Source organism: Protopterus annectens, chromosome 12.part0 (assembly GCF_019279795.1).
Source record: "Protopterus annectens isolate FY-2018-M chromosome 12.part0, PAN1.0, whole genome shotgun sequence".
NCBI classification, from domain to species: Eukaryota; Metazoa; Chordata; order Ceratodontiformes; family Protopteridae; genus Protopterus; species Protopterus annectens.
The window spans coordinates 343,676,132-343,699,441 of record NC_056746.1 but is presented as its reverse complement, the minus strand read 5'-3'; the positions used below and the strand labels follow the sequence as shown (position 1 = coordinate 343,699,441).

Genomic DNA, 23,310 nt, shown 5'->3' with positions numbered 1-23,310 from the left:
GAAAAACTGTGGACAACAAACTGTCCTCTGATCACCATGTATCCACTATTGTAAGAACGTCCTTTTTCATTGTGCAGCTTATTAGTAAAGGTATGGCTTTCTAGGTCTAGGGATATGTTCATTCCATGGTATTCATCACCTATTAGGCTGATCATGGCGTATAATGCCTCTTTGGCATGTACATGTCCAAACACTATACAAAACATGAATAACCAAAAGGATTTTCACAAAGTAAATCGGGTCTATGTTAGAATATCGAAGTTTCAAAACTTTGAATGTTCTAATATCAAACCCTATTCAGTGAAAGTTAAAAACATCGAACATGCAGAACAGTGAATTTTTTCATAGGGAAAAAATTCTCTGTTCCAGCACACATACACACAAGCACACCAAGCACACACACACACACACAGCACACACACACACACTCCTAAAATCTTACACCTAACCCTACACTAAATTATGCACACACCACTAACTGTCCACTTACCGTAACCCAAACCCTAACCCTAAGGTCCGTCACTATCGCACACTCACTTCACCTGCGCCCTAACCCTCACGTCTACACAATCGCACACTTACCTGACTCGAGCCCTAACCCACCCTAACCCTCACGTCCAAACAATCGCACACATACCTAACCCCTGCCCTAACCAGTCCTAACCCTCACGTCCAAACAATCGCACACATACCTAACCCGCACCCTAAACCTAACTAACCTAACCCTCACTCAATCGCACACTTACCTGAACCCGACCCGTAACTTTCCACTGCAGCGCTGAAAATACTGAAGCAACAGAGACAGACAGTTGAATTCTTTCCCTAGGAAAAAATTTGGTTTTCTGTTGCTTTGATATTTTCAGCTTTCGCTGAATAGGGTTCGATATTAGAACATTCGATGTTTTGAAACTTCAATGTTGTAATATAGACCCGGTAAATCAAGGGCCTAAATCATAAAAACTGACTGTCTCAAAGCCTTGCCCCTCTTCTCTTTATCATATTGGCTACTGCGAGGTGATCTCTGTCTCACACAGACAGCTTCAAAAGACCCTGTCCTGTCAGTTCTACTGGACATCCACAAGTCCAATGGTGGCATAAACACCTGCTCAAGAGACCATAATCTCTTCTACAACATAAATAGAACATGCTGGAGGGATACATATGTATCATAGAGAATATCTCTTATTTGGAATCGTCTTTCTATCCACATAAAACAAAATACTTCCCTTACTCTATTCAAATGCAATCTGTTTGAATGGAGGAGAAAAAAGAAGTTATGTATGTACCATAACATTCCATGTGAGGTGTTCATCTTGCTTTCATTCTTACACATGGGTTTGGAGCCGATTCATCGGCTCAGAGTCAGCCACTTTCACTAGCTGAAGATCTCAGAGTAGCTCGAGGCCAAGTCCCTATCCCATAATGCTCTCTGTCCTGCCTCAGATCTAGTTTGCTGATCCCAGCATATAACAGATAATACATAACATGTACTCCAATCGGAGTACGAAGTTACAGAACAAGACCCACCAGACCACAAGTCTACTCATTCTTCGAGAACCTGGAGGGGGAAGGCGGATGGGAATGTAGGCGAGATGAACAACTCACATGGAACGTTATGGTAAGTACATAACTTCTTTATCTGAAGTTGTTCAATCTCACTGTTCATTCTTACACATGGGTAGCGTCCCAAGCACCCTAATCCTGGGTGACTCACAGTAGTATATTCTTGAGGACAGTGGAACCAAAGGAAGCCCTGTCCCTGGAGGCCCTGTCCACTTTGTAATGACTGATAAAGGTATGTGGCTTAGACCAAGTGGCAGCTGCACATATAGTGTCCAAAGGCAATCGAGCTGCATAAGCAGAAGAAGTGGTAACAGCCCTAGTGGAATGCGCTTTCACTCCATGCTCTAATGGTTAGTTCACTGAGGAGAATGCAAATTTAATGCACTCATTTAACCATTTGGAAAGGGTAACTTTAGAGACTGGTAGCCCTTTCTTCGTGTCAGCATGAGAGACAAAGAGTTGTCCAGATTTTTTTAAATTCCTTTGTTCTGTCCGAAGAGAATCTCAATTGTCTGTGAACATCAAGTTTATGCAACATGTATTCCAACTTATTAGAATGGTAGTGAAAAAAGTTGGAAGTTCGATAGTTTGATTCAGATTAGTCTTGGAACACACCTTTGGAAGGAATGAAGGATTAGTCCTCAGTGATACTCTGTCGGGGTGAAACACCGGGGTTTGATAGATAGGGCTTGAAGCTCAGACACTCTACGTGCTGAAGTAATGGCTACCAAGAAAATAGTTTTCCAAGAGAGAAACTTAAATGGCAGGATGATGCAGGCTCAAAAGGGGGAAGAATAATCTGTGACAGCACAAAATTTAGATTATAGGGAGTAAAAGGTTGTCTAACAGGCAGCCTAAGATGAATGATTCATTTAAGAGGGCCCTACATGATCTGTGAGACATTAAATTAGAACCTTCAGCTCCGAGGTGAAAATTCGAAATTGCAGCCAATTGAACTCGTATAGTGGGAGCTGCAGCACCTTCATGAAAAAGCTTAGATAGGAATTCTAGAATACTAGCACTTGGGGCAACGTAAGGCTCAATGTTATTCTGGGAGGCCCAACAAGCAAATCGCTTCCATTTGCTGGCATACAACTTTCTAGTGGAAGCTTGATGTGAAGATAAAATAATCTGATGTACCTCTGAAGAAAAATAGTGTGACCTGGCTACGTTAGGAATCGGAGCAGCCAAACTGTCAGTCTGAGGGAACGAAGGGAAGGAAGGAGGGCCCCTGACGAATGTGTCAGCAGGTCTGGAGCTGGATCCAGAATCCAAGGTTCCTCCAATTGATAGAGTTGAAGGAAGGGAAACCAAATCTGTTGAGGCCAAAACGGGGCTATTAAGATTACAGTCCTTCCCAGGGCTTTGGCTTTCTGTAAGAATTTCAGAATCAGGGGTGTTGGTGGAAAAGCATATAGGAGTCGCGGGGGCCAATCGTATATGAGCGAGTCCCTTGGGCTGTCCCCTGGTGGGAAATTCAGGGCAAAGCAGCTTCTGCATTTGGCATTCATAGGGGATGCAAAATGGTCGCAACAAGGCTGGCCCCATCTGTGGAAAATCACCTCCACAGCCTCGTCTCTGAGAGACCACTCATGCGGTAACAGAATGGCTCTGCTCAGTTTGTCCACGATCACGTTGGATTTCCCCGAGATATGTGTTGCTATCAGAAAGCGCCCAGTGGATACCGCCCACTGCCAAATTCTCAAGGCCTCTCGACAGAGGGTAAGACTTGGTTCCCCCTTGCTTGTTGATGTACCAGACCACAGACATGTTGTCTGTCTGTATCGCAATCCTCCCTAGAGGAAGAGAGTCGTGGAAGTGCTGCAACGCCAAAAGCACCGCTCTCAGCTCCAGAACATAGATGTGCAACTGTGACTCTGTCTCCGACCAGGTGCCTTGGGCTGTTCTTCCCTGAAAAAGCCCTCCCCACCCTATCAGAGAAGTGTCCGTGGTCACTGTGGCTGATGGCGGGGGAGAAACAAATGGTCGACCTACTGTAACCTGGTGGCTGGTCAACCACGAGTGAAGATCCTTCTTGCAAGAGTCTATAATCATGACTAAGAATGACATCGGAAGTTGTTGGTAAGACCACTGGGTAAAGAGTAACCATTGAAGAATCCTCGTGTCCATACGCCCCAGAGGAACTGCTACGAGTGTAGCTGCCATGGTACCTGACAGTTTCAATACTTGAGAGGCCAGTACTTTTTTTCTCTGCAAAATGTCAGATACACGGTTTCGAGGCGTGGCTATTCTGTCCAGAGGCAATTTTATTGTGGCAGTGGTGGTGTCTAATTCTGCTCTGATAAAGGAGATACGCTGCTATGGCGACAATGCAGACTTGTCGAAATTTATAGTTATGTCTAACTGAGAACAGAGATTGAGAGTGTGATCCCTGGACAGAATTAGTTGATGCCTGAAGGCGGCGGTAAAGAGCCAGTCGTCCAGATACGGAAACAGTCAGAATCCTAGACTCCTCAGGTGAGCCGTAACCACTGCGATGCATTTGATAAACACTCTGGGGGCTGTTGTGATGCCAAAGGGCAGTGCTTGGAATTGGTAGTGACTGGCTCCCAGCCAGAAACGCAAATGATCTCTGGATGGTCTGGCCATTTTGATATGGTAGTACGTATCCTTGAGATCTATAGAACACATGCAACCAACCAGTCCGAGGAATGAGAGGATCGACTGAAGCGTGACTATCTGGAACTTCTTCTTTAATGTGTTGAGTCTGCTGAGGTCCAAAATGGGCCTCCAGTCCCCTGTCTTCTTTGGAACTAAAAAGAATCTGGAGTAAGTTCCGGATACTATCTGGTCTGCTGGGACTGGCTGGATGACTTTTTTCCTGCAGCCTCTGGATTTCTATGGCTGCTTGATCCCTGAGACTGGGTGGAACATCTGGGATTTTCTTTCAAACAGGTGGGGTTCTAAGAATGGGATGATGTAACCTCTAGTAACAATGCTTTGTACCTAAGAATTGTAATTCCTAGCCAAGTGTCCGGATACAAAGACAAGTGACCTCAGACCGCTTCCGGAGTAGGACAGTTGAGCCCTCCTTTCAGGAGCACTGGTAGGGATTACCAAAGAACTGATCCCTGTTGCCCTGGTTTTGTGGACCCCCCTCTGCCACCAGGACAGCGTCTTCCATTATCACCCCCTCCTCTGCTCCTGGAGGGGGGTTCACTATGTATTCATAGGTAAGTACTAGGCTATTGGCCCTAGGGCCTATATAAGCCTAGCCAAATGGTACCCTGGCTTTTGCCACCCAAGAAAATTATTTTCCTGTGCCCCTGTCAAGCAAAGCCACAGAAGTGATCCTCGGGGTGAATTTCCTATCTCCCTTCCAATCATCAAGATTTTTCTTGGAGTGCTAATGAGGAGCTTTGTTTGATATAGATAGGTAGTTTGTTTGAGTATGGGAAGTCTCTGGGACAGGAATCTATCCCTCCAGCATGTTCTGTTTATTGTGGTGACAAGGTTTAGGTCCCTAGAGCATGTAGCTCGGAGGGATTGGGATTTCTTTAAGTGCAGCATGTCCAGCAGCTCTGGGTTTGACATAGCTTTGTATGTTAGGCAGAGATCGCCTCTGTGTAGGCGATATGCGACAGAGTAAAGCTGGAGTTTTTTGAGACGGTCTGCGTAGGGCATCTGTTTGAGGCCGGTAATCCTCTTTGTGAGGTATTTCTTTGGCCTTTCCAGTTACTGTAGATGTCTTTTGAGGTACATACCAAAAGGGATGTTGTACTCCATAATGGGTCTAATGAGTGATGAGTAGAGGGGAACAATGACCTCTTTTTTCCTGGATGAGAAACCTTTTGTGATGAGGTGTGCCACGTAGAAGGATTTCCTGACTACTGTGGCGATGTGATTATCAACGGAGAGACTACTGTCTACCTGTGTCCCAAGGTCTGTTATCACACTTCCGGTGTTAAGTAGACTACCACCTATGTGGTAGTTCATGGGTACAGAGTTTTTACCAAAAGGGATGACAATGCACTTTTTGGCATTGAGCTTGAAGCCATGGCTTTGACAGAAGGCATCTGTTTCAGTGAGGCCCTTTCATAGGATGTCCACATCGTTAGGAGTTTTGATTATGGCTCCTAATTTGCAGTCATCTGTAAACTTTGTTAGCCAAAGACCTTCTGTGTTAGCCTGCACTTCAGAGAAGTAGATATCAAACAGGAGAGGACCTAGGACTGAACCCTGTGGTACTCCACTTGTCACTGGTCTGAAGTTGGATTTAGTGTCTGCTACTTTCACAGTGTGGGTTCTGTCAGTGAGCCAGCTGGCAACCCATCTTGTGACATAGGGATTTATACCTAGTTTAGTGAGTTTATCTATAATTCCAGAGTGGGGGATGGTGTCGAAAGCCTTGGCGAGATCTAGATACGCTGTGTGGACCACCTTACCCTCATCTACGGCTTTGGTGACCACTTCAAAGAAGTCTATCAGGTTTAGGAGACATGATTTGCCTTTTACAAACCTGAACTGGGTAGGGTCCAGAGTTTGGAGATTACCAATGTCATTGTTTATAAGTTCCATGATGATACGTTCCATAGCCTTGCAGACCAGGCTCTTCAGGCTAATGGGGTGGTAGTTCCCGGAGTCCGTGATGGTTCCCCCTTTGTGAAGTGGGATAACCATTGCTGTGCGCCATTCAGTGAGCACAAAGCCTGAGGGGAGGCTATGATTGAACATGGTACTTAGGTGGGGTGCCAGTTTGTTCTGTAATTCATGTAGAACGCAGCCTGGGATGTTGTCAGGTCCCATGGATGCTGCGTTCTTGGCTTTGGAGAGTGTCTTTTACTTGTGCAGTCATGATTATAGGAACTTTGCATTCTTCCAGTATAGAGATGGGCCCCATTAGGGGGTGAGAGGGGTAAAGTTAGCACCGAACCTATCTGCTGGGATGTTGGCAATATTAGTTGGTTCTGTACATTTAGTGCCATTGTGCTGTAACTCAGAGCAGATCTGAGTGTTGCCATTGAGATTCTTGACATAGCTATAGAATTCTTTGTGGTTGTCTTTAGAATCAGTGGCAATTTTGTTTTCATAACTAGCGTTGGAGGATTTTAGGAGGGATCTCAGCTTCTTACTGAGGCTGACCACGGAGTTCCTCCAATCATGGGATTTTATAACAGTTTCTTTCTTCTGTTGTAGAGTTTGTTTATGGCAGGGGACCACCAGATTGGCTTCCTTTTTTTGGAGGATAGCATCTTGGTTCTGTTAGGGATTGCACAAGCCATGCACTCGTGTAAGTGCTTATAAAGTGCATTTGAACAGGATTCAGCAGTCATACCTCTATTGTCCATCAGCATGGGTATTGTGAAGTTTGCCACTACTGTCTTAAGAATTGTGAAGTTGGCTTTGGTGAAATTTCTTACGATGGTTTCCCTAATGGGGGGTGGGGGTGGGATGTGGATGTCTAGGGTGATTAGCTTGTGGTCGGATCTGACCAACGAGGAATTGACCTCTGGTGTGGAACACCGGTTGCCCATGTTGGTAATGACCAGGTCTAGGATATTGCTGCCCCTGGTGGGGGTGTGGACAAGTTGATCCACGGCGTTGGAATTTATGAATTCCAAAAAACGTTGAGCACAAGAGTTGGTACACGAGTAGTTTTCCCAGTTAATGGTAGGGTAGTTGAAATCGTCCATTATTAGGGTGTTAGGTTGTGCCCTAATATTTTCCAGTGTATCAAGAAATGAGGAGTGGGAATCCTGGGGCATGGTGGGGGATCTGTAGCAAGCTACAATCTGGACTGAGGTCTTGCCCCAGAGTTAGTTGCACTTGGATAATCTCGGATGCATTATGCTGAGCAACTTAGCCTGGAGGTATGGATATCCTTAATGAATATGGACACGCCTCTGCCTTTAGCGTTTCGGTCCAGGTTAGGTGGCCAAAAGGTGTGGTATGAATTATAGCCTGGTAATGCAGGGCTGTTCTCTGGAGCCTTGAACCAGGTCTCTGTCACTGCACAGATGTCAATGTTCTCCATTTTAAGGAGTGCCTCGAGTGAGTGCATTTTGAGGTTTAGACTTCTAGCATTAAGTAGCATTACCCTCAGATTTTTCTTGCTTGTACCTGTTACAGTGGTGAATTTGTCATTTGAAACTTGCCTAAAAAAGGCACTACAGGGGTGACAAGAGCCTTAGCCAGTATCCGGAATCCCAAGGCCGACAGGTGCAGGCCATCTCTGGCAAAGCATCATGGTTTTTCGATCATGTCATCCCAGGCAGACAGATACTGGATCCCCTTAAAATGAGTGTTCTGGAAAGCTCCTTGGGACTTTCGGAACCACATTTTTCCACCTTTCTGCCCTTTGGGGTATGGTGTGGTAGGGGGGGGAAAACAGACTCCTATGGCAGATAGAGTCTTTCCATCTTGCTCACACCTAGTGAGAGCCTCCTTGACTTTGGGCCCGAAAAGAAATGAGCCATCAAATGAGGTGTTAACAGAAGAAGACTTGAAGGCTTCCGCAAAGGAGCATAAGTGCATCCAGGAATTTCTCCGAAGAGCTATTGCTGAACCCGCTGCTCGAACTGAAACAATGGCTGCATAGGAAATGAGCCGCATGGATGAGTTAACTATGGAATTAAGGGTATTAAGCTGGGCTGTCACCTTGTCAGAGACACCTCCATCTGTACTACCCTGTAGAGTATCTCCAAGCTCTTTTAGGAGATCTCTTTGAAGATGGGTAAAATGGGTCAAGTAGTTGAGCGATCGCATAGCAAAGTTCGCAGAACTTAAGATGCGTTTCCCATACCTGTCCATCGTCCTGGAATCTATATTAGGAGCATGGACAGTAGAAGAGGTTTCAGACATCTCTTTCTTGGTGTCCGCCGCCACCACCATGGCATCAACCAGAACTCCCTTAGTGAGGAACATCTTATCTTGGGGGGAGGTGATAAGCTTGCTGGGCCTCCGAGGGACAGGTTCCATAGTATCAGGAGACTCCCACGCCTTTCGAGCAACCAAGTCCATTAGTTCATCGAAGGGCGGAGTCACCCAGGAGGTGGAAGGTTGAGACCCAAAGGCCTTCAGGAGCACCGACTCATCCTCAGTAGGGCTAACGGACTGCCAGTCACCCCTCTACTTAAGTACCTCCAGGATATCAGCACAGAAGATATCCTCCGAGGGGGACCGTGGGGACACTTCTGACTCCTCTAAAGTCAGTGTCTGATGTCAAAAACTCCTGCGGGGAGTCTAAATGCCTCCTCTTACAAAGTTTCTTCCTGAGAACCTCATCAGTGGGGGCTTCTGGTGAGGTCTCAGTAGAACATGGGTCACCCAATGGGCTTACCTGAGGCTCTGGGTCTCAACGCTTCACGGGGACCTGTGATGCAGAGGCAGAAAGGGGCACTTTAGGGGAGGAGGAGGAGGGCCCTGATGATGTGTGTGTCTTGGACGACATAACCCTCCTCATAGCATCGAAGGCTCCACTGCTCTGACCCGAGGAAGCCGCCAGTTCCGAAGAAGACGGCAACCTCCCCAGCGCCGAGACAGTGGGCTCTGACCCAGAGGAAGGAGCCGAGCTCATCTGCGCCAACGCTCTGAGAGGAAGGGTTGGAACCGACGTATCGGTTTGACCCCCCCCCCCCTGGAGCCGGCCAGAAAGTGTCGGCTCCCAGACTCTTCCAACGGCACCAAAGAAGTCAGAGTTGATGGAGCCGATAGCACTGAAACAGGCCTCAGCTCCGAATGCTCCACAATCATCAGATCCTCTTCCCTCGGCTCTGAAGGCCCAGCTTGGCGGAGGAGTAGTCACAGCAGGTGCGATGGTCTTAGGCTCCGAAACCGGTTGGGTCGAAGCCGATAATAATTTGGCCTGTGCCGGGTTCTTGAGAAGCCTCTGCACCACCCGGTCCACATCCACATCAGAGAGGGTTCTTGAAGAACGAGTCGAAGGAACAGAAGAAGCCACCGATTGAAGAATGGGAGATCTTAAGGTCTCGGAAACCAGCTCCAAAACTGGGGACTGGCTAGAAAATACTGACGTGGTGCATGGCTCCGAAGACTGCAGAGCCGGCGACTGCACCTTCACAGCAAGGCTCGGAGCCAATGACTTGGGCTCCAAAGAAGCTTTGGAGGACTTCTGCTCCTTCGACGACTTGCAAGTCTGATCAGCCTTGTCCAAGGACTCCTGAAAATCTGGCTTCAGTAAGCCTCTATCCACCAGCTTTCTTCTTTGTTCAAGGAAAACCCGGCTAATGAAAGAACAGCAGATAGAGCAATCCTCCTGGAGGTGAACTGGCCCCAAGCAATAAACACAACTTACGTGGGAGTCAGTGATCGACATTTTCTGCACGCATTTTGGGCTCTTTTTAAAGCCTTACTTCTGCTTTTCTTTTTGATCAGCCATACTAACAAGAAAAAACAACAGTATGCACCAATCAGTACAATTATTTCACTCTAAGACTACAGCACACACACTGCAAACTCTAGAAAACTGTAGAAACACAGTAAAGCTAAGTATAAATTCTAATTTTATAAAGGCTAACTAACACTAAATATAAGCATACACTAGTGAATAGCTAACTATAAATCTTAACTTTTAAAGAACTATCTATACAACACGCTAATAAGCTGAATAGGGAATTAACAACTAAGGCACGGCAAAAGGCCTAAGAGCAGCTGCTTTTAAAAGGACGAAATCCTCATCAAATATAACAAAAACTGAGCTAAACCAAAGTTAACTAGTCCAACAAAACAGTCTAAAAGAAAACTGCGAAAGCTTCGCTATAAAGATACAATATAGTAGAAAGATTTCCACAATACTGGCCCGAGCTCTCCAACGACCTCCGATCTGTTGCAGCGGCAAACTAGTTCTGAGGTAGGACAGAGAGCATCATGGGATAGGGACCTGGCCTCAAGCTACACTGAGATCTTCAGCTAGTGAAAGCGGCCGACTCGGAGCCGATGGATCGGCTCCAAACCCATATGTAAGAATGAACGGTGATACTGAACAACTTCACATCTAAATTCACCCTTGGTTAGCACCCCTGTACCTTATGAAGGACAGAAACATGTAAATGTTCTGTCCAGCTCTGGGTTATTTCTACTTAAATTACAGGGACTAAAAACTTCATGGGCATGCAGGAAAAGGCTTCTTAAGATTTTCATGGATCAACAACCTACTAAGTACTTCTGAACCTATGAATGAGTGCTCAACATGCAAAACTACGATAATGTGTCCTGTTCCCAATTAGAGCACTTATTCACGTTTCTGCCACTCTAAGTCAAAGAAAAGAGGATGTTGAAAAAAGAATGGATAATACACCATAACATAGTGATACAGACTACACTGTGGGATATGGCCTTACCCAAAAAACAAAGCTTTATTTGTACCGTATTCCCTACCAAGTTTTTTTGTAGTAAAACAAATATGTTGCAAACTGGCTCAAGGACAGAACCCACATGGTTAGAATTGCTGGAGCCATGTCAGACTCCAAACCAGTTACAAGTGGCGTCCCACAAGGCTCAGTCCTGGAACCTCTCTTGTTTGGTATATATTTCTCGGAGGTACAGGCCAACATGGAAGGACTGTGGCTGACCAAGTTCGCAGATGACTGCAAACTGGGCGCCATAATCGACTCTCCAGCCGACACAAGCATCCTCCAAAGGGCCTCATAGAAACAGACAACTGGTGCCAGAGCCATGGCCTCAAGCTAAACGCCAAAAAGTGTATAGTCATCCCCTTTGGCAAAAAAAAGTGCCCACAAATTACCACATAGGTGGTAATCCATTAAGTACAGAAGAAGTAATTAGGGACCTGGGGACCCAAGTTGATAGCAATCTCTCATTTGACAACCACGTGGCCAAAGTGGTTAGAAAAACATTTTATATAGCCCACCTAATCATGAAGGGATTCACATCTAGATTAGGGGAGGTCATCGTGCCTCTTTACTCATCCCTCATCAGGCCCATAATTGAGTACAATGCCCCTTTTGGGATGTACCTTACCAAACACCTGCAGCAACTGGAAAGACCCCAAAAGTACCTCACCAAGAGGATCAAAGGGCTCAAACAGATGCCATATGCTGCCCGGTTAAAGAAACTCCAGCTCTACTCAGTGGCATACCGCATGCTCAGAGGTGACCTGTGCCTGATGTATAAGGCCATGTCCAACCCGGAATTAAGGGACATGCTGCACCTCAAAAAATCCAAATCCCATCGAGCTACACGCTCGGGAGACTTGAACCTCAGCACTGAAATAAATAGGACATGCTGGAGGGACAGATTCATAACCCAGAGGCTCCCTTCACTCTGGAATAAAATCCCAGTCCAGGTTAGGCAGAGTCCCTCATTGACTCTTTTCAAGAGGAATCTTGAAGAGTGGATGGGAGATCGTAGGTTTACCCCGGGTATCACTTCTGTGTCACTGTTAGACAGAGGCACAGTATACTAACCTCGAAAAAGGGCATAGCAAAATTAATTTAAAATGGGTGGTGAAAGCCAAACAAACTCTGGCTAGGCTTATAAATGCCCTAGGGCAGATAGCCTAGTATGAACCTATGAACCTATGAAACTAATGTTAACTTTCTAAGAGTGATGCAGCAACATTAACACTGAAAGAACAGTTGTGTAAAATCTTAGCATAACCATAGATGTCCTGCTCTTCACTGCTGCAGTATTCATAATTTGAGGGGATCTCCCGCCAAAAGGCAAGCCGACGGCCAGTATACGAAAGTCTTGACATATGTACGTACCATCCTCAGAACTAAATGTACCAGGAGGAATGCCAGACTAAGCATTGTATGGTCAAACACTTCCAGGTAAAACAAGACACCAGAGGGAGGGAGGGAGGGATAGAATACTGCAGCAGTGAAGAGAAGGACATCTATGGTTATAGTAACATTTTACACAACTTTTCTATGTCCTTCTACTCATTTGCTGCAGTATTCATAACCTGAGGGAGACTGCCAAAGTCAAGAAGGAAGGAAGGAGGAAGGAGCAGAGGCAGTCTCAATGAAGCCATGTAAAATGGCTTTAGCAAATCTGGGTCTGGATCTGGAGATGTCATCCACTTTGTAATGTTTGGTAAATGTATGAATAGAAAACCAGGTGGCTGCTTAAAGGATGTCTCTGTTATCTAAGACTTGAAGAATGCCTTAGAGGAAGCACAGCTCTGGTAGAATGGGCCTTCACAGATGAAGACAGGCTCTTTCCATGGAGCATGTAAACAAAGGGAAATAAGTCTTAGAAATCCAAGAAAAAACAGTCTGCTTGGAAATGGGTAAACACAGAGTCCTGGGATGAAAGTTCACAAACAGATGATCAGATTTCCAGATCGCTTTAGTCTTGTCCAGATAAAATCTAAAGTTGTCTATGTACAACTAAATTCAACAAAAAGCAGCGACTGCCAAAACGCTAGCTGCTAGAATCTCACAGAACAAACTTCAGCAAAAATGATGACTGCAGAACTGTAAAAAAGACGTTTTTTAATGGATAAGGTTAAGCGCTTTCTCTCGCAACGCGAGCTTCATCATGATTATCCATTAAAAAACGTCTTTTTTACAGTTCTGCAGTCATCATTTTTGCTGAAGTTTGTTCTGTGAGATTCTAGCAGCTAGCGTTTTGGCAGTCGCTGCTTTTTGTTGAATTTTGTGTGGTTCCATTACGCTGACTTCTGTTGTTGCTATGTACAACTAAGGAATGCAGTACCTTCTCACTGGTTTTGGGGGGAAGGAAAGAAGGTGGGTAATTGAAGGGACTGGTTAAGGGATAACTTATTAACCACTTTTGGCATAAAAGAAGGAACTGTTTTCAAGTATACCCTGTTCTTATGAAAGACCAAAAATGGGGGTAAAGCCATAAGAGCTTGCAGCTCCGACACCCTTCTAGCTGAAGTCAAGGCCACTAATAAAACAGTTTTCCAAGAACAATGTTTTAGGGAGGCCAAAGATGTGGGGGCTTGAAAGGGGCTAGGGTCAATTTTCTCTAAAAAAAATTAAGGCCCCAAGGAGGAGGAATAGGTTTCCTGGGAGGCATAATGTGAAGGACATCCTTAAGAAATTGTCTAACCTCAAATCTGGATACTAGGGGGAGATAGAGACAGATGAGCAGAAACAGCTGACATATGTGCTTTGACAGAAGAATAAGCCAAGCCAGCAGACACCAATTCACAGAAATAAGACAGAACCACTGGGATTCCCACTGTCAGTGGGTCGTGGTTCTTAGAGAAAGAGAGACACTAGAGTGAAAATCTTTTCTATTTGCAAATTTAAAACTTTCTTGTGTTGGGTTTTCTGGCCTCCTGAAAAATCCTAAGAAAGTTCTCTGAGAGTAGGTGTCTGGAAAGGAATTAGAATCCTATCACCCACAATGCCAGCTCTAGCGTTGACAGGTGTGGATTCTTTGTTTTGTAAGGTCCACTCTGTGGGATAACTTGTGGTGATGACCCTTGGCTAAATGCAGAAGAAGGGGGAACCAGTGCTGTCTTGGCTAAAAGGGAGTCACCAGCAAGATTTTTGGTTGGTCCTGTTGAATCTTGAACAGGATCTTTGTGATTAGAGGAAGGGGAGGGAATACATACAGAAACATCCCTTCCAAGAAAAGGAGTCTACTTTCCAAAACAGAGGACTTGGGACTCTGGCACAAAATTTTGAAAGTTGTCTGTTCAGGAGGAAGGCAAATAAATCTATTTGAGGAATACCCTATTGGTGGACTATGTCCAGGAACACATCCATGTGAAGCATCCATTCGTGGAACTGAGTCAAGGACCTGTTCAGGGAATCTGCCACAAGGTTCCAGGTGGAAGGAATGTACACTGCCTGAATAGTCATGTGGTACTGGGCAAGAAATTCCCATACCAGAAGAACCAACCTGCAAAGGAGATATGATCTGGTCCCACCTGCTTGTTCACATATCAGAGGGCTGTCATGTTGTCTGAACAGTCTGAGAGGGCCTGGGCAAAGAAGAGGGTGAAATGATTATAGAGCTAGGAGCAACGCTCACATTTCCATGATGTTTATGTGTTCTGTTTTCTGGGAGGGGGACTAAACTCCCTGAACTGTAAATCTGCCCAGAGCCGCCCCGCAGCCCACGTCTGATGCATCTGTGTATAGTTCTCGAACTGACATGAGGGGGGTAAAAAGTTAGTCCTGGATTTGCGGCTATCTGTTGGATCCACCAGTGCAGTTCCCTCTTTAGACAAGGAATGAGAGAGACTTTGTACTCTAGTGGGTGAGAATGTTGGGTCCACACAGTTCTCAAGAACCAGTGGAATTTCCTCATGTGGAGTCTTGTCACTGGCACCATGAGAATGGTTAAAGCCATGAATCCAAGCACCCTAAGGAACTCCCTGGCCATGATGTGAGTCAAGGGGAGAAGGGAGTGAAAGAAGGACCAAAGGTCCTGCACCTTCTTAGGTGAAGTGGCACTCTCATTACGTCTGTCTAGATTCGACAACCCAGGAAAATGTGGTCTTGTGAAAAGGTGAGGACTGACTTCCTGAAGTTGATGGTGAACCCAGTTTTCCAAGGAGGGAAATGGTGGCCTCTAGATGTTGGAGTAGTGTGTGAGGAGTTGGAGCCTGTAACAGCAGGTTGTCCAGGTATGGAAAGAAAAGTATAAAAAAAGCATGCAATGTGCAATCACTGAAGCCAGGCATTTTGTGAACACCCTCGGAGCTGTAGAAAACTGAAGGGCAAGGCAGAGAATTGAAAATGCCAGGAACCTACAGAAAAACGTAAGAATTTCCTGAACATGGGGTGAATGGGTATGTGAAGGTAAGCATCTTTTATATCTAGAGATGACATGTATCCCTGTGGAAGAATAAGAGGGAACAGAGTTTTCAGTGTCAACATTCTGAAGGAAGGGACCTTTAAGAAAGTGCTGGGATGGGAAATATCCAGGATTGGGCATTAAGAACATTCTTGAATAAAAACCTCTCTATTGCGGTTTGAAGAATCCTTTGAATAGACTCCTGTTGCCAAAAGTCCGAAAAGAGCTTTGGGAAGTGGGGGGGCTGCTTGGGGGAGTTGAGGGATGCCCATGAAGGGGGGGGGGTGCCAAACCATGAGGTATCCTGTTTTGATTATGAAAATAATCCAGGTGTCTTGGGTGTTGCTTTCCCAGACCCTGTGAGCATCTGGAAGGCGAAGGGAAAGAGGAGAAAGGGAGACACTGACAGACTAGTCAGACTCCCTGCTTTGTTGTGAGGGTACCTCAGAACTCCTAGGCTTTTGTAGTTTCTTACCTCTTCTGAAAGTCTTGCTGAAGGAATACTGAGTGCGGCTCTGGACGAAGACAGGTTTACATGGGAAATTCCTATGAAACCTGGGCACAGGAGAAACCAAGATGTGTTTCAAAACCTTAAGTTCCTTATTTTTTTTCATATAAGGACTTAGAGAGAAGCTGCTGCTGGTCCAAACAAGGCTGAATTATCTAATGGTGTGTCTGTTAATTTAGATTTGAAGTCATCCTGGAGGGGCTACAACCTAAGTCAGGAAAATTTTCAGAGAACAGTACCAATAGCAGCTGCCCTGGCACAAGCCTCCAGAGCACCACAGCTGCATTTAATGGAGGGTCTTGACACTTGCGAGGATGCTCCCAAGACAGAGAGGGCCAATGCTTTACCTTCAGACTCTGGAAGATCTGAAATGGCGCTAGATTCCTGAGACAAAAGCTCTAAGGAGTACTTAGTCAGATGTGTCTGACAATTGATGGCCCTAAAAGCCAAGGTGGCTGAAGTATAGGCCTTTTTTTCCCAGTCTCTCAAGGATCCTACTCTCTTTGTCTGATGGGAAAAGGGAGGTAGAAGGAAGCAACCTAGAAGGTTTACCTGTAACTACAGAAATGGCTGCTGGGTCAGCAGCAAGACACCTAAATAGGGACTTACAATCCTCAGGTACCTTGTAGAAGCGGTCTGGCTTCTTGGGGGCCAGGGCCTGGGAGTCTGGGGTTTCTGAAGCACTATGAAAGACATCCAGAAATGCAGGATGCACTGATGGAACTGCAGTGGGGCCAGGGAAATCAACTTGTAGAAGTTGATAGTATCTTTTCTGAACATCAGACATTTAGGAGGTGCCCCACTTAAAGTGTTCTCCCACTTCAGAAGAATTTCACCAAATGAAATCTCTTCCACAGGGGAATCAGCACTGATTGACTCCTCCTCAGGGGAAACATATTCCTGAGGAAAGGGAATTTGTGTTGAGTAATCCAAGGAACTGCAGTGGGGCCAGGGAAATCAACTTGTAGAAGTTGATAGTATCTTTTCTGAACATCAGACATTTAGGAGGTGCCCCACTTAAAGTGTTCTCCCACTTCAGAAGAATTTCACCAAATGAAATCTCTTCCACAGGGGAATCAGCACTGATTGACTCCTCCTCAGGGGAAACATATTCCTGAGGAAAGGGAATTTGTGTTGAGTAATCCAAGGATTCCTCTTCATCGTAGGAAAAGTCATCCAAGGAATCACTGTTCCTAATCCCATTCTGAGAAGGAAGGGGAGTAGGAGCATGTAGAGAAGGCATCAGCTTGTGTGACATGAAAGCCTAAAACAAAGTTTGGGAAAAGGCCTGCCAGTCTGTTGGGGCCTCTTTAGCAGGGGACAAATGCTTGTTTTTTTTTTTCTTGGCTCGAGAACCAATCTTATGCAACATCGAAGGACTGCTTTCAAAAGTTTCTGACTCAATTTCTTCTCTCACTAGAGTTTGTGGTACTCTCCTAGGGCCCTCCATAATAATGAGTTTAAGTTTTTCCGTGACATCTTGATCAGACTTCTGTTCTACCGCCAAAGACGTGCTCACGGCCAAAGTCAAGACGGCCTCAGAACTGGGCTCAGCCTGTGAATCCATTCCTGAAGTTGCATGTGCCTCTGGGTTGAACAACACCTTAGAAGATACTTTTGATGGTGGAGGTGAAGTGGAATCTGCAAGCCTAGGTTTCTTGGCCTTGTGCTTCACCAGCTTAGCATCGGTCCCCAAGGTACCTTCCATACAATTAGCTAACAACTTAAGCTGTTGGTTCTTTAAACTTATAGCAAGAGAAGAGACCTGGCTTCTAAGGGTCTTGGGTATGATAGACTGGCAAATGCTGCAGGACTTATGGTCGTGGCTAGGCCCTAAGTAAAACAGACACTGTAGATGGCTGTCCTTATGTGGAATTAGTCTTCCACAATGGCACTTGCCCTTCTTGGACGATATAACCAAAACAGTAGTAGTGAAAATTTTTACCAATAGGGCACTTATCTGAAAAAAGGCTGAAGTCGCAATCACTGAAATGATCAGAGCAACAGTCGGAATGGCGTTCTGAATAGCAGCAGAAAAGTTCTGAGGATATGCGTGTATGTCACTTTTATGGCCTACTACATCCAACTGCAGCCTACGTGCGACATACCAAATACCCTTAAGTAGTACAAGACCTCGGTATACTGGCAGACGTCAGGTTGCCTTCTGGCGGGAGATCCCCTCACATTATGAATACTGCAGCAAGTGAACAGAAGGACATCAGAAGATCAAGAGGCGGACAATTTATTTATTTATTTTAATTTATGACTACGGCTGACTTTTTACTATCCTTTTAATCTCCAAATGTCTGTCTTATCACTAGATACCTGAAAACAGGGTCACAAGTAATCCAAGGCATTCAAAACGTGACACCTGTAACACAGTAATGTGCATTTTTTTAAACAAAGAATTATTGCTTGCAAAGACATTTTTTTCCAGCAGTACACTCTATAGATTAAAACATATTTAACCTAGCATCTTTAGGCATGTTTTACTTCAGGCATGCAACAGTAAGTTACTCACCATGAACGAACTTCTGCAATCCACAACAGAAATATGTTATTGAAGCTTATTGTTAATTACTATTTATGATTCTGGCTAAATAATGATGTGGTCCCTCCCTAATAGACAAAATCTTAACTTAAAAACAGATGTCCAGATCCAAAGTTGGAAGAAGCTGCTGAACATGTGGCAGTATGAGAGTTTACATATTAAGCTCCGTTCAATATTACACACCCACTAGTTCTCACTATGGAATATGCTAAGATTAGAATATAAGATTATGGTCAAAACTTCAAGATTTACAGGTCTGACTGATAAGATGACAATTCAAAACAAACTGATAGCATTTCTTTTAGAAAATGGGGAGACGTCTTTTGTTAAGGGGGTTGGTGAGTAGAGTGTAAAGGTCTTAGATGGTTATAGCACCCTAATGAGTGAATAGCAAAATCTGCTGTATGTTGAAACTGATCTTGCCACTTGCACACTGATGTGCCAGTTAATGAAATATGCTACCAACTCCAGAAGATTCTGAATTTTTGTACAGAGGTATCTGCATAAATATTGGTATACTTGATACAGAAATAATGTAATGTTCCTTGGAGTGAACTCCCTGTGCTGGAGATATAGGGTGGAAGATGAGGGAAATACATATATTCCAGGTATATGCAAGATTAGATTTATTCAAGTGAAATCCACAGAACCTATTGCAGGAAAGGACTGGTTGAGAGGAGTTACTTGTGCTGCACTGGTTATTGGGAGTTTGATAGTCATATACATACAAATAATGAAAAGGCTTTATTAAATATAACAGTTGCAAAAAGTAAGTAAATAAATAAATAAAAAGCAATAACTAAAATACAAAAATAAATGCTTTACCATCTGGTAAGAATGTAATACAACTGACAGATGAACTGCATCACAAGGAGGAACAACTGTGAAGAAAATATCCTAGAATAAGTATGTAAATGGTTGCCCTGGTCAATGTACAAAGGCAAAATTAGAGAATAAACAAAGCAGAATTGCGGGAAGTGATGTTGGGTTAAATGGATGTGATTAATGTTGTAAATTAACTGTTTTATTACAGTATTTATTTTTACATCTTCTAATTAAAAAGAGAAATAGATCAATATTTTACTTGCTTCTTGTTTTTGGTGTTTTCAAATGTTTTGTTCCAGTGTTACAGTCTACTAGAAAATATGCTGCATGACAAAGCAGCCCCATGATGCAGAGGAATAAAGCTTTTACTGTGTGCCCCTGGCAGCCTATTTTAGATTCGCAGTACAGGCCCTGGAGGGGCCACAGGGGGAGGATAGGAAGGAGAGACCAATGCTGGCCTGCCCATCCTGGGGGGAGGCAGTCTAGGCTCATGGCAATAAGAAGGGTATGAGCCTAGAGAGCTCCGTGTTGCATTAGCAGTGAATCACTTTGTTGGCAGGTTGTGCAGGCAAGGAAGGGCACAAGCTCTTTTCAAGGGCAGCAACTGTGGAGCTGGCAAGACTGCTGCAAGGTGGGGGGAATACACAGCACATTCCTTGGCAGCAGTGTGATGCTGCACCAATGTTCTTGATTTTCTTACTGGTCCTGGACATGGGGTCAGGTTGACCCAAGGTGAAGAAGGTTCCAGGAGACCTGGAGAACAAGAAGAAGAGTTGGTGGCAGCTAATGGTCTGCAGTGGGGGGGGTGCACGTTAAAATAATTACTGGTAAAGCTGATATTTATTAAGATAGTGTTTGTTGATATAATAATGTCAGAAGATACATTTTCTGGAGTTAATGTTTTCTACCATGATAATGAATAGGTGTCCAGTTTAAAGCCATAAGATTGAGGAGATTTTCCTGAGCTTTTAGAGAGAAGGGAGATACTACTGAACTGGAGTAAATATATCTTAAGTTCTTTGAAATATGTATGATGAAGTAATACTGAATGTGCTATTACAGGATTGCTATGTAATTTCAGTTAAGAGCTGTCTGGCAAATACATTTAATATTATTCAACATTATGCCATGTAATATCCAACAGTTTTCCTTTAAAATTATGTTTTTCCTACCCTTGATACACAACCCCCATGTTTATGACATATGAAGTACCACTGCCATTATATTGCTGGTTCAGATCAACTTTTGTAAACCATGACGAATGTTAATACCTTTTCATCATCCAGCACAATGCTGCGAAAAGTTGAACTGGTGACTTCAGAAATCAGAAGGGCTGACTGCGACTGGGAAACAAAACTGCTGACAAGATGCCTTTTCAGGGGACTGTACAGATTACTATAGTTCTGAATAAATGCTTCTGAAAAGAAGAAAATGAAAAATTTTAGAAAGACAACATCAATATGGAAGAGGCACTTAAATATTAAATCCAGTGAAACATTTCTGTTACAACTGATGTGCACATTAGGATAAAAACGGGTAAGTCATGACGCATATTCCTTCTTCCAGTAACAAAGATTTTAATAACAGGCAACTCTCTTATCCTTTATGGCTCTTCAGGTAAATCATTAAAGCCAAGTAAAGTGTCTCAGCTGACATGATGCTACCGCAGTTAAAATTAGCTTCAAAAAACTGCGCATACATGCCATTGTCTACAAAATAATCTCATACATTCTATATACCTGAAGCTATGAATGATGCATCAAAGAACAGCATATACTCCCACCCCAAAATATATACATACTTCACTGTATGCAACGCCAGCCCAACACATACAGACAGGCTCGCTGCACACTAACAGTCATGTCCTGTGTCATTACAGTGTACTTATTAATATGAAAAAAAAAAAAATGTCCATTAAACACAACTTATTTTTTAAAAAATATATTGTTTCCGTTCTTACAACTTGTAGAATCTAAGCTTATCTACAGGAAGAATTGAGGAAGCAGAGAGCAGCACTGCCCGCTCCCAGCATTTATTTCTTCCATACTTAAGACGTATATCCTGAAAATGGACACCAACTTTAATTCTAGATTTTTATCCATCCTCCAGTTCATCACATGTTAATGGATGCTCAAAATCATCATTCAGTTTCTTGCGTGTCCTACCAACATGGGCTTTCCTTTTCGACCATGCTCAGCCAGGAGGCTCCAAGACCGCAACATGAAATGATGTTTACGAGGAGGAATAATATTTATCAATTAATGCTGTAACCCCTCTCCAGCCAGAGATTTCTTTCCAGTTTTCACTCTGTAAAGGCTCTGAATGCAAAGCAGTAGCAGGCTACATCTGATAGCAAGACTCTACTTTGGCATTTAAGCTTGACATGAGCAGGGCAACTGATTTGATGCCTAAACCACTGCAAAGTAGTTATATTACTGAGGGCTTTCAAAGACAGTTGCAGACTGATCAAAAGATTAACTTCAGCTCTCCCAGTGGGAAAAAAAAAAAACGAAAGACAAGGGCTAGGAATTCTGTCACTTTTAGTAAATTCAGTTACTGGCTAGTAAGTACACTGCCTGGATGTAAGCAAAGAAGAAACTAAGAGAGCTGAAAAGAAAATTAACTAGAAAAGGTGAAGAGAAATCACCATCTTGGAAGAATGCTGCAGCTGTTCAACAAAAGGCAGTTCAAGCTCCAGCTTTGGTGCAAGAAGACATGGCTTCCAGTAATCTACGGGGAAAAATTAATTGAATGTGCTCAGAGCGGATTAAAATAAATGAAGCAGTGAAGGAGCATATCAAGGCTGGAAAAAATGGAAGAAGCTATAACCTGAAAAAAAATGCAAAAAAGAGGTTGAAATGAAGTAAAGGCTGGCTGAGTATGACACTGTATGTTTCACAAAATGGTAGAATTAGAGGACACCGCACGTAAGGAAATACTGAAATTATCTGCTGTAACTGAGAAACTACACGGAATAGATTGTATTAATTTTATGAAGGCACAAACAACCAACTTAACTAGTACTCCACAGCAGGAACTGTTAATTGAAAGGGCACACAGTGTCTATACTCCAAAGAAAACAGCCAAGAACTGTATTAGTAAAAATACAAACCTACCAGCAGGAAAGAGTTGATCCTGACAAAACTGTGTCAAAATGGTAAAGTATTAAAAGCTGGAGAAAGCAGAGTGTTTATGGAAAATTATTATTCAGTGTACACCAAGCAGAAGAGAAACAAATGTATTCCCTCAATTAGGGAATGTTGAGAGGCAGGTGTGAGAGATTCAAGCTGCTGAGTCCAGCTGTCTTCAAAATATTTTTTTCTTGGGGATCAAAGACATTTTTAAACGCAAAACAGGTTACAGAGGAAATACAAAAGTTTGTGCAACAAAAAGTGAGACATCAAGTTGAAGGGGCGCTGCTTCTCATTTTTCTGATGATAAAGCACATGGCGATACTTTGCCAGTTAAACCTTTTCCACTGTTCCAAAGGAAAATGCTTGAGACAGAGAAAAGGACAGGACTGACTATAAAAATCATGAGTACCTTGGAATTAAACCGGGGTGTGGAGTTGAGAGATGGATATGAACAGGAAGACAATCGGCAACACAGAAATTAGTGACTAAATGTGAGACTGCAAAGCATAAATCCCATTTGTGAAATATGACTGTAGTATAAGAAAATGTGGAAAACACTAGACTTTTGTTGACCTTGTTAATCTTGTGGGGAAGGGAAATATAACAAGAGGGTAGATTTCTGAAGAAATTTATGAAAATATTTGGTATGGAAGACGTGAATTCAGTACTAGGAACTCAGAGAGAATTCACTTATTCTTCTCCAAGGTACTGGGCTAAACTAGAAAGAAATTGTATTTCATAGGAACATGTGCATTTAGTTGAGAAGTTTAGTACAAATCCAATAACTATTTCAGATCATGCACTAATAATTACTAAGAGGCAGTGAAGTAAAAAGACACTGGTGCTTCCCCACCTACCTGTTAAAGGCAGGAATTAAAGGAATGGGTAGTGGAACTTTGGGAGTTATTAAGGAAGATAGAAAGTACTTCAGAAGTTATAGTTAGTGAGTGGGATAAAATAAAAGTGGAGTTTAAAAATAGTTTAGAAATAAAAAGATATGGTTAAGA

General features: G+C 43.6%; 1 protein-coding gene across 1 annotated transcript in view; it reads right to left on the bottom strand.

The window, feature by feature from the left end:
- Positions 1 to 23,310, bottom strand: part of TXNDC11 (thioredoxin domain containing 11) — a 1,107,203-nt gene that overhangs the window by 247,844 nt on the left and 836,049 nt on the right. The window contains exon 9 of the mRNA XM_044089417.1: positions 20,441 to 20,586. Coding sequence (XP_043945352.1) covers positions 20,441 to 20,586 — 146 coding nt within the window. The remainder of the gene's footprint in view (positions 1 to 20,440; positions 20,587 to 23,310) is intronic.